Source organism: Gracilinanus agilis, chromosome 1 (genome assembly GCF_016433145.1).
Source record: "Gracilinanus agilis isolate LMUSP501 chromosome 1, AgileGrace, whole genome shotgun sequence".
Taxonomy (NCBI): Eukaryota; Metazoa; Chordata; class Mammalia; order Didelphimorphia; family Didelphidae; genus Gracilinanus; species Gracilinanus agilis.
In genome coordinates, this window is record NC_058130.1 from 583,052,948 (window position 1) to 583,071,863 (window position 18,916).

Here is an 18,916-nt window from a genome sequence, read left to right on the forward strand (position 1 = left end):
TTTTTTTTCTGAGAGCTTTTAGCCACTATGATTTATTGGGTGATTGTCAACTTCATTTTTTCAGACATTGTGGTGTTCTATGATTGGTAGCCATATTATCACAAGAAGAATATTGGTGTCACAATGATGGGTATTGTTTTAGGATTATTAAAAGAAGTTTGTAATTTCCCAGAGAGAATTCAGTTTGCTCTCTTTCCTATCAGTCAGCCAGTCAGTAAACCTATGTGTTGGGCATTCTACTAAGTGCTGGGAATACAAAGTCAAAAGCCAATGCCTACTTCCCTCCCCTGCCATTTATACAGATATTTTATTTTACCAATACATGGAATAATAATATTCCACATGAGTTTTCTGAAGTTAAATGATCCAAATTGTCTCCTTCCTTCCCTTCTGCCCCCCATTCCTGGAGATGGTAAGCAATTTGATCTGAGTTATACATGTATTATCATGAAAAACATATTTCCATATTGTTCATTTTTGTAAGAGAATAATCATATAGAACCAAAACTTCAAACTAAAACTCCAAATAAACTAAATCTGTATTCTGACTCCAACATTTCTTTCTCTGGAGCATCCTTTGTCATAAGTCCTTCAGAATTGTCCCAGATAATTGTATTGCTGAGAGTAGCTAAGTCTTTCAATAGTTGATCATTCAACAAAACTACTATTATTGGGTACCTAATGTATATGACAATTTTTTCAGCTATTCTTTATGTTCATAATTTCCAATTCTTCACCACTACAAAAAGGGCTGCTACCAGTATTTTTGTATAAGTAGGTCCTTTTACCATTTTTCTGATATCTTTGGGATATAGACCTAGTAGTGGTATTACTGGATCAAAGGATATGCATGGGTTTATAGCCCTTTAGGCATAGTTCCAAATTGCCCTCCAGAATGGCTTGCTCAGTTCACAACTCCACCAATAATTTGTCCCAGTTTTACCTCCCCTCCAACATTTTTCACTTTACTGCCATATTGGCCAATCTGATAGGTGTGGGACAGTACCTCAGATTTGTTTTAATTTAATTCTTCTAATCAAGAGTAGTTTGGAGCATTTTTTATATGATTATCAATAACTTTGCTTTCTTCATTTGAAAACTGCTTGTTCATATCCTTTGATTATTTGTCAATTGTAGAATGGCTTGTATTCTTATAAGTCTAAGTTAGTTCTCTATATATTTGAGAAATGAGACATTTATCAGAGTAATTTGTTTTAAAATTTTTCCCTAATTGTTTCCCTTCTAATCTTAGTTACATTGGATTTATTTATTCCAAAACTTAAGTTTAATATAATCAAAAATATTCATTTTGTATCTTATAATATTCTCTATTAGCTTAATAGTTCTCTAACTTTAAATCTTACTAAATTTTCCTTTGGTTTTTAGTATTCCTAATTTATTAGTTTTTAACTGAGGGTTTTTGATTTGTTCTTTTTAACTTGCATGACCAATCATTGATATGCTTTTTTTCTATTTTGTTGATGTAAACATTCAGAGATATACTTTTCCCCCTAAGTATTGCTTTGGCTATCTCTCATAAATCTGAATATGTTGTCTCATTATCATTCTCTTTAATGAAATTATTTATTTCTATAATTTATTCTTTGACCACTCACCCCTTTTGAAGAATTAGATTATTTAGTTTCCAGTTAATTTTAATTTGTCTTTTCATTGATTCTTATTGATTAGAATTTTTATTACATTATGATCTGAAAAACTTGCATTTATCATTTCTGCTTTTTTGTATTTGGTTGTGAAGTTTTTATGCCTTAATACATGGGCAATTTGTGTGTACATACCATGTACTGAAAAAAGAAGATATATTCCTTTTTATCTCCATTATATATTCTCCAGAGATCTTTTAAATCGTAACTTTTCCAAAATTTAATTTACTTCTTTTATTTCTTTTATGTTTATTTTTTGTTTAGATTTATCTAATTCTGAGAGAGAATGGTTGAGGTCTCCCACTAATATAGTTTTACTTTCTGTTTCCTCTTGAAGCTATTACAAAGAAACAGGCAGACTTTTACAAATAAATTTTACTATAGATGGAATTCATATGGTCACACAATTAACTGAAACATAAAGAGAGTACCAGATTCTGCTGTATAGTTTATAGTTTAACTCAATGTTAAACTAAAAAAAATATAACAAATTATATGTTGATTTAATTTGAAGGGTCTTATAAGGTTCTTAGTAGGATTTCTCTACAATTTTATTCTCAGAACCAACATTGGTAAATAAGCTATAATTATTGTTACTGTCATCCTTTCACAAATGCTTATCATTATGACTGATTTGAATGGTTGATTGTCCTTTGTAATTAAAGAGGACCAAAATAACATAATATTGAGATTTATGTATGATGTGTCATATGTAACTGATCAGACTTGGAAGCTTAGAAGGTTCTATCCCAAATTGGGCACAAATAATCTATAAAAACAATGAAGTGGAGATGTCTCTAGATTTTCACATCTTATATTTCTAATCAGTACCAAAGTTCTTCAGAGAGATCTTGAGAAATGTTCTTGTATCACTTCTTCCAATTCCCATGTGAGCACTTGCCTTGTGAATTCTCCAAAGTAGTCTTTTAGGCATATGTAAAGTTTAGCATTCTAACAGTGTGGCCAACCTATCAGAATTACACTCTCTGCAGTAAAGTGTGAATGCTTGGTAGTTCAGCTTGAGAAAGGACCTCATTGTCTGGTACCTTACCTTGCCAGGTGATCTTCAGAATCTTCCTAAGACAATTCAAATGGAAGACATGGCTCTAATATACTGTCCAGGTTTCACAGGCATACAGCAATGAGGTCAACATAACAGCTCTGTAGAACTTCAGTTTGGTAGGCAACCTAATACCTCTTCTCTCCTACACTTTGGAATTTCTCAATACAGAGCTCCTAAATACTGAATTATATGATGACCAAATATCTCATGAAATAGTGTTTCTTACTTCTTTTAGGTCTACCATAAACCCACTCTGCAGGCTCCTTTCTTTGTTTTTCCAAGAAAAATCTGGAGGCAGTCCTTCCAATTTCATTTATAACAAGAATTCAAGATTGCTGTGATTCAGCTACCTTAGCAGTATGTTTCTTCATTAGTCTTTGGACAAAGATATCTTATTTAGATTACCAGTAGAGAAATTAGTCAATATTATTACTTTCTTACCTGCTGTGTACCAGGCACTGTGATATGACAGTCCTTGCTCTCTAAGAGCTCATAGTCTAATGGCAAGCAGTTGGGGGAGGGATAATATACTAATGAATGTATACCTACATACAGGATAAATAGGAAATAATTGGGAAGTCACTAGAATTAAGAGGGATTGGGTAAGGCTTCTTCTAAAATAAAGAGATTTTAGTTGAGACTTAAAGGAAGCCAGAGAAGCCATTAGGCAGAGTTAAGGAGGGAGGATATTCCAGATTTGGGGTTAGGGGGGCAGCCAGGAACAATGCCAGGAGTCAAGAGATGGAATGTCAGTGGCACTGGATTGAAGAATATGTGGCAAGAAGTAGATGTAAGAAAACTGGGAAGGTAGGAGAGGTCTAGGTTATAAGAGACTTTGAATGGTAAACAGAGAATTTTGTATTTGATCCTGGAGGCTATAGGGGAGCTAATGGGGTTTATTGAGTTGAAGAGCAAGGGAGGAGGGAAAACAGGAATATGATTTGATTTGTGTTTTAGGAAAAGTCATTTTGGTGGCTCAGTGGAGGGTGAATTGCAATGAGAAAATTATGGTAGGTAGACCCATCATTGCAGTGAGGCATAAGGTAATGAGGATCTGTACCAGAGTGGTAGCTGTATCAGAGGAGAGAATAGGGTGTATTCAAGAGATATTATAAAGGTGAAATCAGCATACCTTGGTAACAGATTGGATATTGGGATTGTAGGGTGAGAGATAGTGATGAGTTGAAGATGACACCCATGTTAAGGGTTTGAGAGAGGACGATGTTGCCCTTTAAGGTAATAGAGAAGATAGGAGTTGGGTATTGTTTAGGAAAAAAGATAATGAGTTCCATTTTGGACATGTTGAGTTTAAGATGTCTACTGGACATCTAGGTTGAGATATCTAAAAGGCAATTGGAGATGTGAGATTGGAGCTCAGCAGAGAGGTTGGACAAGATAGATAGTTTTGAGAATTATCAGCATAGAAATAGTAATTTCATGGGAACTGATGTCACCAAATAAAGGGAGAAAAGAGAGGACCTAAGACAGAATCCTGAGGAATGCTAATAGTTAGAGACATGAACTGAATGAGGGGTTCAGTAAGAGAGACTATAGAAGGAAGGAGTGGCTAGATAGGCAGAGAACTAGAAGAAATTGGTTTTCTAAAAATCCAGAGAGAAGAGAATCAAGAAAATAGGGTGATCAACAGTATAAATTTCAGAATTCTTGAATGTGGTCATGCTAAAAATAGTATGATTCTTGGTACCCTCCAGTCCCTTTCCCAACATCATCACCTCAGAAACAGAAGGCATTTATACACAGTACCAAACGCCATTTTTTGGCTTTATTTTGTGGCTGGCCATAGCCAAAAATATGACCAGTTGATGTGCCTTTTCATAATTTGCTAGGAGTGGTCCTTGAAAAACAGACTGTACCTGTTAACAAGGGCCATATCCCAAGTCATCCAATATAGGTAGTATCTGCTAAAACTTATACTTCACTGACATAACCATTGGGAACTTAGGATTGCCTTTATTCTATGACTGTATTTTCCCTGGCTATTCCCCATGCTTGGAATTCTCTCCCTTTATTTCTCTCCTTGTTTCTCTGAAGTTACAGCTTTATGTTAGTGCCTTCCCTCTGTTATTATCTCCAATTCATCTTATATATCTTTTTTGTGAATAGTTCTTTATATGTTCTCTCCCCTATTAGATTCCTTGAGGGCAATTTTTTTTGCCTTTCTTGGTAATCTCTACCCTTGACACAGTGCCTGGTACATAAGTAGGTACTTAATAAATGACTAACATCATTATAAGTATTACCTTGTGGAGGATTTCAGTATTTAAAATAAGGTGTTCAGAGTCCAGTGGAGAAGAAAGCATTGAAATAACAATGTACAATCTAAGAAGGAGGTAACTAAGATTAGAGACTTTGAAAAGATTCTGGCAAAAGATGGGATTTTAGATGAGAATTGAAGGCAGCCAGGAGGGGGAAATAGAGATAGACTTCCAAGTATGGGAGAATATTAGCAAATATGCACATTGTAAGTGCCAAAGGAATGCTCATGAACTGTTAGGCATTGTATTCATTGCAAGAGATACAAATACAAAAAAAGAAAATCTCAGCCTTTAAGAAACTTATTAGTACCAAAAAAGTGAGAGAACATAGAGGAAGGTGGTGATTTCAGAAAGGAATTGTTGCTTGGAAGTTACAGCATCAATAGTAGTTACTGTTCTCAGACCAAGGATTAAAGGTTGGGGGTGAGTTAGGAAAGGTCACTTTTAAAACCATGAAAAGACATTGGCCTTCGGGAAGCATGGTCCAGGGCCTGTGACAAAATGGGGGGCAATTCAACTTGAAAATACTGTTCAGTTTTTTTTAGGAACAAGACATTATTGCATGTTATTTAGCTATATGTGTTTATCCTGCCTACATAGTAAACTTAATGGAATGTTATATTACTGCATTGTACCTTTTCATGAAATGTTCTAGCTTTATTAGGATGAAATTATACTTTAAAATTAACATGAAATTTGTTGAGGCTTAGGAAATAACAAGGGCTATTCTAGCATTTGCCTATTACAGGCCTATCTTTTTCTAAAATCGGTTTATTAGTATTTTAGTTACTTGAAGAACTATTATTATCCCTACTTTGTGTTTGTATTGTTATTCCTATTGTGTTTAGACAAGTAAATTGCCTAGAGTCACACATCTACTAAGCATTTGAACCCAGAGTTCAATATGGGCTTTCCTGAATTTGAGTTCATCAATCTTTCCATTGTGTGTCTGTAGTTATGTGTATAGAAAATGTAGTGTTCTCCTCCATTGCATTTTTCAGTTTTAAACAAGAAATTCCGGCTTCTAAATAAGAATTATTCCCTCTAAGACAGCAACTGGAAATGTGTATCTATGTTGGTATCTTCTTTTTGTGCTCCTAATTTCACATTATACTTGTAATTTTCTTCATTATCTGAGTTCTGAAGTATATATTATTTTTTCATTCCAAACTCTTTGTTCCTCAAAATCATTTCTCATTTATGCTTCCCTCACCTTATGCTTGTTGCTTTTCAGAATGAAATGAATTTGAGTCAGGGATGTTATAAATTCTAGGACTTAAATTCTGTAGTATAATAGCATTTTAAGGTATATTTAGTGATTTCAACTCCATTTTGTTAGCTCTGCTCTTTATAATTAATGTCACATCTATTTTGTAATAGTTTGCCATTTTGCAAAGAAATTTATTCATCTTGAATTTTTAAAGTATAAATCATGAACTTCCAAGTCTCAGTTTTCTCCTTTGTAATATAAGAGGTGAACTAGAGATGATATCCAAGGTCTTGTCCAGTTCTAAAAATATGATACTATTCTTTCAAAATGTGATTCATTTTTAATGTGTATAATATCTTTAAAATTATTGTTTACTTTGATGATTGTTGTACAACTCATAAAATTATATTTTTTTCTTTTATTAGGCTCAGCAGTTCCCAGCTTTACTGACAGATTCTTCTCTTTCTGGTCAAAGTGGGACAGGCTCACAGCAAGTAATACTAGTGAGCCACACACCACATTCAACTTCAGGCAATTCTGATGAACTTACCTATCAGGTACAGCATACTGTTATATATAACAGTTCTTATTTTTCTGAATACTTTAGATTCAGTAGAATTCAAGTCATGTAATCCTTAAGTATTTATTAAGTGCCAGCTAAGCATTGGGAATTAAAAGAAAAACCCAAAGCAGTCTCTGTTCTCAAGGAGCTCCTTATAATGGGAGAGAGAACATGAAAACAATGATTTCCAAACAAAATATGTACAGGATAAATTGATAATCATCTCAGAGGGAAGGAATTAAGATTAAAAAGACTGAGAAAGGCTTCTTGCAGAAGGTGGGACATAAAATATAAAAATAAAGATGAAAAAGAGAGTTTTAAGAAGTGGGAACAGCCACTGAAAAATGCACAAAACAAGAAAATGAATTACCTTTTTCAATGAACAGCAAAGATAAGGACATTGCCATTGAATTGTAATAATAGAAGAGAGGGAGGTATAAGAAGACTGGAAATATAGGAAGGAGCCAGTTTTAAAGGGCTTTAAAAGTCAAACAAGAGGATTTTATATTTGATCCTGGTATTAGTAGGGAAACACTTAAATTTACTAAGTGTGGTAACATTGTCAGACATAGACCTTCAGAAAGATCATTTTGACAACTGAGTTAATTCAGAATAGACTGGAGTGTGGAGAAAATGAGCAGAGATTCAACCAACAGGCTATTAGAATAGTCCAAACAGTATTAAAAGTGTCAAGAGGATCAAGAAGGATGAGAAAAGTCCATTGGATCTGGCAATTGAGCTCATTGGTAACTTTGGAGAGAGCAATTTCAGTTGAATGATGAGATGAGAAGCCAGACTGCAAAGAGTTAAGAATAGAATCAGAAGGGCAGTTGAGATACTGTTTGTAGACTGCCCTCTCAAAGAGTTTTGTGGATCAAGTGAGGCTTTCTTTTTGAGCCTGAGAAGAGATGTAGTTATATTTGTGGCCAGGAGGTAAGTAGACAGTAGAAAGGCAAAGACTGAAGGTCAGTAAAAGAGTAGGAATGATAGCAGGGGCAGTCAGCTAGGGAAGATGAGGATGGAATCACTTTTAAACAGAGATTTGTCTGGGTCCAAAACTTTTTTTTTTTTTTTTAAGTGGAATATGAGGCAAGATTCTTTGGTGAGGGGTGGGGGGTAATGGGGGACTCCCTTAAGTAAGAACAGAGGGGGAGCGGGGATTATGAAAAGTTTGAGAGATCACAGAGATGTTTAATTTTCAAATTTATTGTGCACTATTTTATTTATTAATTTATTATTTATCAGGGCCATTTACATTTTTTAATCTTCATCCTTCTTGACTTCTTTTCAACCTTTGACACTACCAGTCGCCCTCATCTGAATACTCTCTTTTATGAGAACTGCTAGTTCTCCTGGTTCCTCTACTTGTCTAATTGCTTCTTCTCATTCTTCTTTGCTGTTTCTTCATCGAGATCACACCTACTAACATGGGTATCCCCCAAAACTCTCTCCTGGGCCCTCTTCTCTCTCTAAACTATTTCACATATTGATCTCACTTAACTGTATTAGTTCAATCATCATCTTGTTTTTGGATGATTTCTAGATTTATATATCTAGCCCTAATTAATCCCCCCTTTTTCTCAGTTTCTTTTTGCTATTGAGAGTACCATTATTCTTCCAGTCACCCAGAGTTTCAACCTAGTTATTATACTCAAGCCTCTCCCTCTCTCACTCTATATATCTAATCTCTTGCCAGGTCTTGTCATTTTTACTCCCACATCTTTTATATATATCTTGACTCACATTGCTACCACCCTGCTACAGGAACCTAATGCCTGAGCTATTTCAATAGCATTCTTATTGGATTTCCTGCCTCAAATATTTCTCCACTTCAGTCTGCCCTCTACTCAGCTATGAAATTGATTTTTCTAAAGAATAGGTCTGACCATGTCAAATCCCCACCCAACATTTCAATAAAGTATAATAAACTGCAATAACTCCCTGTTACCTCTCTAAGTAAATTTAAAATGCTTTATTTGCCATTTAAAGCTTTTTGAATCTGACCCCCTTCTTCTCTTTCCTTCCTTTCCAGTCCTCTACCATATCTTAATGCTTCAACACCAGTTTTTTGGTTGTTTCTCTCACAGAATGCTTCATTCCTGACTCTTGCTTTTTTCATCTTTGCCCGGGATGCCTTCTTTTCGTTATTTTCATCTCTTGTCTTCTCTGTCTTTCTTCAAATCTCAGTTAAAATTCTATTTCTAAAAGAAGCCTTTCTCAGTCTTCTTAAATGTTAATCCTTCTCATGAAATTATCTTCAATCTTGTATATATTTTATTTTCAAGTACATAATTATTTGAATGTTTGTTGGGTTTCCCAAAGGAAGAGAAATATTTTTACCATTTTATCCCCAATGTTAAGCACCTAAGAGTTGCTTAATAAATACTCAATAACTTGACTTTCTACTAGAAAAATCTCTATAAAGAAGGGAATATTATTCCATGTTTTTCCTCAGAAACTAGTAGAATATAACAGAAAGCAGACATTCTAAATTAGTGTTAATAAACAACTATTTAATCAAATATTTTATTTCATCTATCTAAATTTAAAGATAAAGTATATTTCAGTATAGTGTGCCATAGTTATAAGGCATATGAAATATCAGGGAGAGCTTATCCCAACCTTGAATTGGGAGTCATTTTTGAAAGAATCCTTATGAAATATTGAGTTACTAGTTAATAACATCAACTAATTTTTTTAAGTGAAAAACCATAATGACAAAGAGGGACAAAAAAGTAATGATTGTAGAATGGACAAATATTTTTGTAGTGTTGTGATAGAAGTACTAAAGAAAATTATTGGAATGAACTTCATTAAACTTATATTTAAATGAATCAGTTCCTCCAAAAGCACATTATAAAATTTCCTGGTCCTGATTATAATACATATTTCCTTGGGGTGGGGGTGGGGTGGGGAGGAGAGCTTGCTTTGCTATAATCAAAGCAAAACATGTCATAAAATAACTGTAAAAATGTATACTGTTTCAATTTTAAATTTCCTTTCATCTGAAAAAGAAACATTTTTAAGGTTTCTTGCTTTTATAAAGCATTAACATCATCATTTGCTAAAAATTTCTGTCCAGTAAAACTTCTGTTTTAGGAAAAGAGGCTAGTTAAGTAAGTAAAATAAGTAGAATATAGTGTGTACATAAAAACCAAGGACTAGTGAGAAAAAGTAAGAACTTTGCAATTAAACACAAAAGTCAAGTATATGAGAAAGACAAGTATTGTGAAGGGTTAAATTTTGGGGGTAAGAGTTTGAACAAAAGTCAGGAGAGCAGTTTCTTAAACACAAAACGCTTAGTTTATTATTAGGAAAATACAGATAGGAAATAGAAAGGAGGAAAGTGAGAATAATCTAATAATAGCTTATAACTATACCTAAGATCTCAATCCTAACTAAAATTTCCTAAATCTATCTGCCTTCATGGGTAGTTGCTTCTGCTGGGCAAGGCCCATGCCCAGACTACTCTATACTGTTATATCTAATAATTTACCTACTATCTATCTACCCAATATAATCAATTATCAATAAGGCTGTTAAGACCTTAAATTAGTTTTCTCTGTCAGTCCCAAAGAGAGAGAGAGAGAGAGAGAGAGAGAGAGAGAGAGAGAGAGAGAGAGAGAGAGAGAGAGCGCCACACACTCCTCTCCCTAGGGGACCCAGAGACAGAAGCCCTTTCCAGCTGCCAGCTGTAACTAACTAACCCTCAGCCATACCTTTCTAACTGTCACACACTTGACAGTTTGTACAGCAGGGGGGCTCTTACTCAGAAATCTTATTGCTTCATTGCCTCTTAAATGGAAAAAGGGAGAAATTAAGAAAAACTCTTAAAAGTATAAACTTTAAATGTATAAGGAATGAAAAAGAGGCCAATGTCACTGGATTATAGAATACGTAGAGTGAAATGTAAAAGGATAAGAAGACAGGAAAGGTAAAAAGGGATCAGATTATGAATGAAGTATTTTGGAAGCCAGATCAGGATTTTATATTTGACTCTGGAAGCAAAAATTAGACATTGGACTTTATTGACTAGGATGGTGACATGTTCAGAGCTGGGCTTCAAAGATCAATTTGATCAAGATGAGTGGAGGATGAATTAGAGTGGGAAGAGATGAGGCAAAGAGATTACTATGAAGGCTATTGAAATAGTTCAGAAGTGAGGTATTTTATCATTAATAAATTTTATTTTCCTTTCCTTTTTTCTTATCTCCAAGACTTGGTAGAATTACTTATTTCATGGAAATTGCTAGCTTTCAAGTGATTAAAGGCCTGATTTGGGGGTGGGGGGTCATAATGTACAATTTATAGAAAAGATGCTTTGAACTCTCACCAAATTATAAAAGAAAATATTAACAGCTAGCCTCATTGATCATAAAAGAACTTGTGTGTAGTTTATGTGAAAGACTAATTTTGAGCAAAACTGCTATCTGAAGAAAACACCTTAATTGCACTAAATAAGTACAAGTAGCTGAATGATTTAAAGCTATTGGATGGGCTTTTTTTTCTGTTTAGTCTATTTTCAGTCATATTTGACTCATTTGTGACATCATTTGTGGTTTTCTTGGCAAAGATATTTGGAGTGGTTTGCCATTTCATTCTTCAACTAGTTTTGTTTGTTTTTAAAATATTTTTAAACCCTTAACTTCTGTGTATTAGTTCCTTGGTAGAAGAGTGGTAAGGGTAGGCAATGGGGGTCAAGTGACTTGCCCAAGGTCACACAGCTGGGAAGTGTCTGAGGCCAGATTTGAACCTAGGACCTCCTGTCTCTAGGCCTGGCTCTCAATTCACTGAGCTACCCAGCTGCCCCTCTTCAACTAGTTTTGAGGAAACCAAGACAAAGATGATTAAGTGACTTGACTAGGACCATAAAGGTGTGTCCATGTCTGAGGTTATATTTAAACTTGGGACAATTGACTCCAGGCCTGCACTATCTACTGTGCCACCTAGCTGCCCAGGACCTTTTTTAAAATTGCTTATTTAAATTTTAAATGTCTGTTACATTCATTGTTTTTAATTTTAACAGTTTCACAGATAAGGTTAGTCTTGCTTGAAAATAATAAAAATATCATCAGCATAGAAGAAATTTTTTTTCTTTTTATTTTCTGTAACTCAAATTTGCTATAATTTCAGTGAGTAGAGGAAGGACTAAGGGTACTGATCAGAGAATGAAATGTTAGAATTTGAGATTTTTAATTCAGATGGTTCTCTGAAGAACTGAAGCATTCGAACAGTATATAGTTGAAGGTAGGGTGGGCAACAGATTTTTTTTTTTTAATAGTTAAGGAGAACATGGAATTATTTGGGTGTTGGAGGTATCATTTGAAATGATTCTAGGATGATTTCAAGACAGAAATACCATGAGCCAAGTATAAAAGTCATTGAGAAAGTTAGAAGAATGGTCATTCAAAAATGATAGCAAGTGTAGAAACAGAACAGCTTGTTATTATAGTGATTAGTGCACTGGACTTGAAGTCAGGAAACTTGAGTTCAAATCTTGTCTTAGATACTTATTTACCTGTGTGATCCCAAGCAAGCCACTCAGCCTCTCAGCCTTTCTCAGTAAAATGGAAAAGTTAATTAGCTCCTACCTCACAGGATACCTACCACAAATGAAGATAAGACTACATTTGTAAAGTGCTTTACAAAATTTAAAAGTTCCATACAGATATTAACCTGTTATTATTTTTGTTGCTGTTGTTGTTGTTGTATGGCATGAACTTTGAGGAGGAGGAATATCTGAAGAGTGGTGCCAGAGAAGCCTGAATGTGGTGATAGGCAACAAAGGTATATACCAGTGATGGGCAAACTTTTTAAAGAGGGGGCCAAAAGAAAGGAAATGCTCATCCGCCAGTCTGTTTCTAAGGCAACTCTTTCAAAGTTTCATTGTATTGTATCCTACTCATTGTATTCATCGGATTAGGAATAATGTCTTGTGGCTGGATAGAACATTTCAGGCAACCTTATCTGGCCAGCAGGCAGTAGTTTGCCCATCACTGTTATGTACCAAACCCTCTTCCTCCATGAATATTCTCCAGGGCAGAGTTTTAACTGATATGAAATGCTTGGAGGAATGTAAAGCTTCATTTAAACTGAGGAATAAAAAAGTGAGTTGAGTGTGTTGAGGAGGCACAGATATTCGCTAGAATAGTGAGAAGAGGAATTCCAAGGAGCCTTGGTGGAATAAGTAAGAGGAGTAAAGCAGATGGGAATATACCTAGCCAAGTATATAAAAAAGGTACAATATAAACAAAAAAATTACTAAGGACATAATATAAGAATACTATGCTAGGTATTTATTGGGAGAGGGAGGTTACCATTTATTCATTTCTCTACGTTATATTCACACAAAAGAATATAAACTCCTTTTGTGAGGAAACATGTCTTATTTTTGTCTTTATACTTCTGTTGAATTTTTCAAATTGAATATTCTCTGCCTTCAGGGAGCTTAAAGTCTAGTAGTACAATAAGAAATGATCAGAGAGAACCGTAATATATACTATGATATAACTTCTTGTATCCAGTTAAAATTTATTAATGACATGATTTCAGAATTACCCTAATTGAGGCAGTTATATCTATAAATAGAGAATGATATAGAATGCTGGTAACATTTTGTTTTTCAATTCCATATTGATTTACATATTTGTTCTATATATGTGTTTATATACTATTTTAGCATAATTTATGGTCATCTGAAAATATTTGAAAAAGAGTGAAATTTAACTCACTTTTGAGAAATAGGAGGTCATTCAAATCTGTATGGCAATTTTGATGGAAAATGAACTAAATTATTTCCAAAAAATTTTTGAGCAATGTTAGCATTAATGGCCTAAGCATTTTATATATTTATTTATTTAATTATTTGTTGATTTGTTTTTTCATTAATTGATTGATTGATTAAACGCCTTAACTTTTGCCTTAGAACAGAAGAGTGGTAAGGGCTTGGCAATGCAGGTTAAGTTACTTGCCCAGGGTCACACACCCAGGGAAGTTTCTGAAGCCAGATTTGAACCTAGGACTTCCCATTTCTAGGCCTGGCTCTCAATCCACTGAGCTATCCAGCTGCCTTCACCCCTTCCCCCCCCCCCCCCCCCATGGCATAAGTATTTATCTTCTCAAGGTTGCTTACTTCCTATCTTTACCTTTGCCTATTTTAAATAAGTGAGATCTGACATCAGTTCTCACTCTTTTCTCCATGATTGCATACTTCTTACATGTTCAAAATTTTCTTAGCTTTGCTTACTTCATTTTGCATCAGTTCATAATGATCTTTTTATGACTCAGTATTCATCACACAGATCATTTCTCCATTTACCACAATTTGTTTAGCTCTTCCCTAGTTGATGGACATCTACTTTCTTTTCAGCTATCACAAAAAGTGGAACTATAAATATTTTGGAATATGTAGGGACTTTCTTTTTATCAATGGCTTCTATGGGGTAGGAGTCCAGTAATGGAATTTTCTCTAATTCATAGGGTATATGTGGAAATCTCTTTATCATCTCTGATAATCTGATAAAGACAGTTTAGTTGATAAGGAAATTAGGACAGGATAAGGGAAATGTCTTTTACCTCATGCTTCCAGCTCTGGCTCCAGGAGCATGGAGTTTATTATATATATTTCAAGACTCATTTCACACAAAAGAACCCCCCCTCCCCCAAAATTTTGCAGATGCGCAGAAGTTACAAATTGTCACATCAAAACCCAAAACATTGGCTTCAGAATAGACCAAGGCCAAGGCTGAATTTTGACTGGCTTCTTATCAGAAAGCCAAGTTGGGGAGTATCTTGGCCTTGGCTATAACAAGCAGCAGCATTCCTTGCTGTGTTAACCTTTTAAATTCAGGTTTGATAGGAACTTAAAGCTTTTCAATAAGGTTATAATACTTTTCAAGAAGAAATCACAAGGATCACAAAAGGGGTCAAAAGAGGAGTCTCAGATTTTTATCTAGTCTCTTATTGGCTTCCCACAGGTATAGACAATTTAATTACTTTATTTGCATAATTCCAAATTGCTTTCCAAAATATTTACACCATTATTCACGGCTACACCAGCAATTTATTGGTGTCTGTCATTCTACAACTCCAACATTAACTGTTAACATTTTTTGTCATTTTTTCTAATTTATAAGGTATGAGGTATTAATCTCATGGTTGTTGTGGTTTGCATTTCTGTTATCCTTAGTGATTTGGAACTTTTTTATGTGGTTTTGAATATTTTGCAGTTCTTCTTTTGGGAACCATTTGTTAATATCCTTTGGCCACTTATCTATAGTGGAATGGTGTGTGTGCATATGTCTCTGTGTATGTGTGTATACATACATACATACATACATACATACGTACGTACGTACTTACAAAGCCTCATCAGAGAAACATGACACAAAGATTTTTTTCCCATTTGACAACTTCTTATCCTAAATACATTAGTGCTCTTTGTACAGGAATCTTTCACTTTAATATAAACATTATCTTTTATAAATGCTTCCTATCTTTTTTTAGTTTAGAATATCTCTAAATATTACTATGAGAAGTATATGATCTGTTTCTCTTCAATTTTTTTTAAAAGTATGATCTTTAATATGAAGATCTGTTTTGTTTTCAATTTAGCAGAGGCACTAACCAAAAATAAAGCAGATCTCTTGACCCTTCAAATAGTAAAGATCCCTAATTGAGAGTGTAATATATGTTTATAAGCATAAATCATCTAATGGCTCAACATCACAGAGATGAAAGATCATTATTGGCTTCATCAAAAGAAGCAGGCATTACCACATGTTATGAGGACCACATCTCTCTCTAAGGATTGCCTTTGTAAATTGATAGGTCCTTACTACATCCTGAGGTCCCTGATAAGAGCAATCTTATTGGTGATTGGAGTATTAGATAAGATCACCTTAGTTGTTAAAGATGAGACAAAGCCAGTTGTCCTAGCCTCTCATGGGTAGCTCACAAACCTTGCAAGAAATGCTGAGGTAGTCTTTTATGAGAGTACTGAGAATAGAATTTTTCTTTATGTAGCAGCAATTTTATCTTTGTTATCTCTCACCAGAGGGGTGAAGATTTGAACTTCAGCATACATAAGCTTCTTTACTCAGACTTTAGAGAAGAGGCTTCAGATTTGGGCGAGTATTATAACAGTATAAAACAAAATAAAAAATGCAGGATTAAAATAATATCCCTCAGGTCATATATTTTCTTGGAATGTATTGTGGAGGGGCAGGTAGGTGCCTTAGTGGATTCAGAGCCAGGCCTAGAAATGGGAGGTCCTGGACTCAAATCTGGCCTCAGACACTTCCTAGCTCTGTGACCCTGGGCAAGTCATTTAACCCCCATTGCTGAGCCCTTATCACCTTTTTGCTTTGGAACCACAGAAGGTAAGGGTATCAAAATGAAAAAAAAAAAAAAAAAAGAGAATATTGTGTGGTGTAAGATGTTGGTCTAAGCCAAGTTTCTGCATGACTGCTTTCCACTTTATATAGCAATTTTTTTTTAAGTCAGATGAGGATTATTTTCCTTGGTGATTTATGTTTTTCACTTCATCAAACACTAGGTTGTTGAGTTCTGTTATTTCTGATTCTCCTTTCTCTAGTCTATTCCCTTGATCTGTCTCTATTTTTTAACCAATACTACAGAGTTTTGATGATTACTGCTTTATAGTGTAGGTTGAGGTCTAGAAGTGCTATTCTCCTCCTCTCCCTACTTCTTTTTGTCATTTCCCTTGATATTTTAGTTTTTTTTTGTTTTTGTTTTTCCAAATGAAATTTGTCATTATTCTATCTAGATTTCTTTTATTTTCAAAAACCTTACTTTCCATCTTAGAATCAATACCCTGTATTTAATTTCAAGGCAAAATAGTGATAAGAGCTAGGCAGTTAAGAGTTAAGTGACTTTCCCAGGGTAACACTGCTAGGAAATATCTGAGGTCAGATTTGAATCCAAGATCCCCCATCTTTAGTCCTGATTGTCAATCCACTAAAGCTGCCTAGCTGCCTTCCTTTATAAAGTTTTATGAAGTCTTCTCTTGGTAATTTGATTATCATAGCATTAAAATGTATAAATTAATCTTGGCAGTATTTCCATTTTTATCATATTGGCATGGGCTAATCACTAAAACTGACTATTCCCATAGCTATTGTAGCCTCTAGTAGTGAGAGTAGGCCCCAGTGAAATCCCAGCTATAATTTAGAAACAGCTAGACACATAGCCTAGGCATCACATGAGGCCCCCAAACCCCTCCTTTCTAACCCCTCCCTGCTGTACTTTGTAAAATCTGTATGTTCTTCCAAGAAATTACTGATGCAGAAATTCTGTGAGAAGCTTGGTTAGATGGTTACATATTTATCTGTGATTTATTATCCTATAGAAAACTCTCTCTAAGCTTCACTGAGGTAAACTTTGTCATTGTACTAAGACTGTAAATCATTACTAACCATTGTCCATGTAAAAAGCTTACCTAATCTCTTAGACCAGTGATGGACAAACTATGACCTGTGGGCCAGATGCAGCCCCCTGAAATGTCCTACCCGGCACTGGACATTATTCCTAATCTGACGAATACAATGAGTAGGATACAATACAATGAAAGTTCGAAAGAGTTGTCTTAGAAACAGACTGACAGATGAGCATTTCCTTTCCTTTGGCCCCCTCTTTAAAAAGTTTGCCCATCACATTGTGGCCTTAGCCTATGTCACTTTCTCTATATATACTAGCTGTGATCAGTAAACCTCGCCTCTGATTGCTACCAGCTTCAGTGGCCCTCCTGACACAGGTCATCCTTCTCACCATGTCTCGTTCTCCTCATCCCTTGGGAACTCCCCCGAATGTTTGTCAGTATCACCTGAGAAGCTGTGTGTGTGTGTTTTTATTTAAGGAATACTTTGTAATTGAACCTATACATGACTTTTGTATGCTTTTGTAAATTAACATATAGTGTAACTTGGATGAGTGTTCAAGGTATGGGGATATGAATATGTTTCTTTTCTTTTCTTTTTTTTTTTTTAGTTATATCTGTCAGTTAAACTGTTTAAATAAAAGGAAATAATGCCATGCATGTTGTTGCTTTTAATGGACCGTATGGATTTAAACACAAAAAATAAACTTATTTGTGAAAAATAAAAAATAATACTCTTCATAAATTTCTCTAGGTGACTGATGTTTCACCAAACCTGAATAAAAGCAGTCAGTCTGAAAAAGAAGGCCGAGTACACCAGTGTTTTGAATGTAATCGCACTTTTTCATCTGCAACCATGCTAATGCACCATAGCAAAGAGGTTCATGGCAAAGAACGGATCCATGTTTGCCCCATCTGTAGTAAAGCCTTCAAGAGGGCAACACATCTCAAGGTAATTTTTTCTTTTAGAATGGTAGTTGTCATTATTGGGCTTATAAACAACTACCTGTTATTTTATGAGAAATAGTTGGGTATTGGACATGAACAGTTATGATTTTGTTTTTTTACTTAGGACTTAAAATGTCTCCTTTCTTTTTCCCGAAGTGTAATAAACTAATCAGTTCCATGAAAAAAATAAGTGGTCTGAGGGATCAATAATTTCTCAAATGCTTTGTAAAAACTATAATAATTACCAGTGTTCACATTCTGTAAATGTTTTTAGAATGCCCAATGGGGTACCTATGCATTTCTAAACCTCATTCACCAATGAAATTTGTCCATATTAGATCCAAAATAATGACTTAACCTTCATAGAATATGACTATATGCTAGAGAATTTCTTTATCATCTTCATTTTAAATATGTAATCCTATGAATGCTTCTTAACAATCATACTTCTTACACTGGCTACCTTTCCATCATGTTTTTTGGCTTTAAAAAAATATTTTTTAAAGACCAAACATTCATTTTGTAAAATATTAGCTAAAAGATTCTTTTTTTTTTTTTTTTTTTTTTTTTTTTTTTGCTATCAAGTCCCAGGCATGACATTGCACATGTGAATTTATAAAGAGGAAAAATACTTGCTATCCCACAGGCCAATCAGTAATCTTGTCTAAGGGACTCTCCCTCTCTCATGTACAAAGCAAAACAAACAAACTCACATTTATTTATTAAATTCAACAGACATTTTAAACACTTATTTTGTACAGGACGCTACACTAGACATACATGAGATTCAAAGACAG

At 34.5% G+C, this 18,916-nt stretch overlaps 1 protein-coding gene across 1 annotated transcript in view; it reads left to right on the forward strand.

Moving 5' to 3' along the window:
- Positions 1 to 18,916, forward strand: part of ZNF236 (zinc finger protein 236) — a 214,280-nt gene that overhangs the window by 168,471 nt on the left and 26,893 nt on the right. The window contains exons 27-28 of the mRNA XM_044683430.1: positions 6,639 to 6,770; positions 17,926 to 18,123. Of these exons, the coding sequence (XP_044539365.1) occupies positions 6,639 to 6,770; positions 17,926 to 18,123 (330 nt within the window). The remainder of the gene's footprint in view (positions 1 to 6,638; positions 6,771 to 17,925; positions 18,124 to 18,916) is intronic.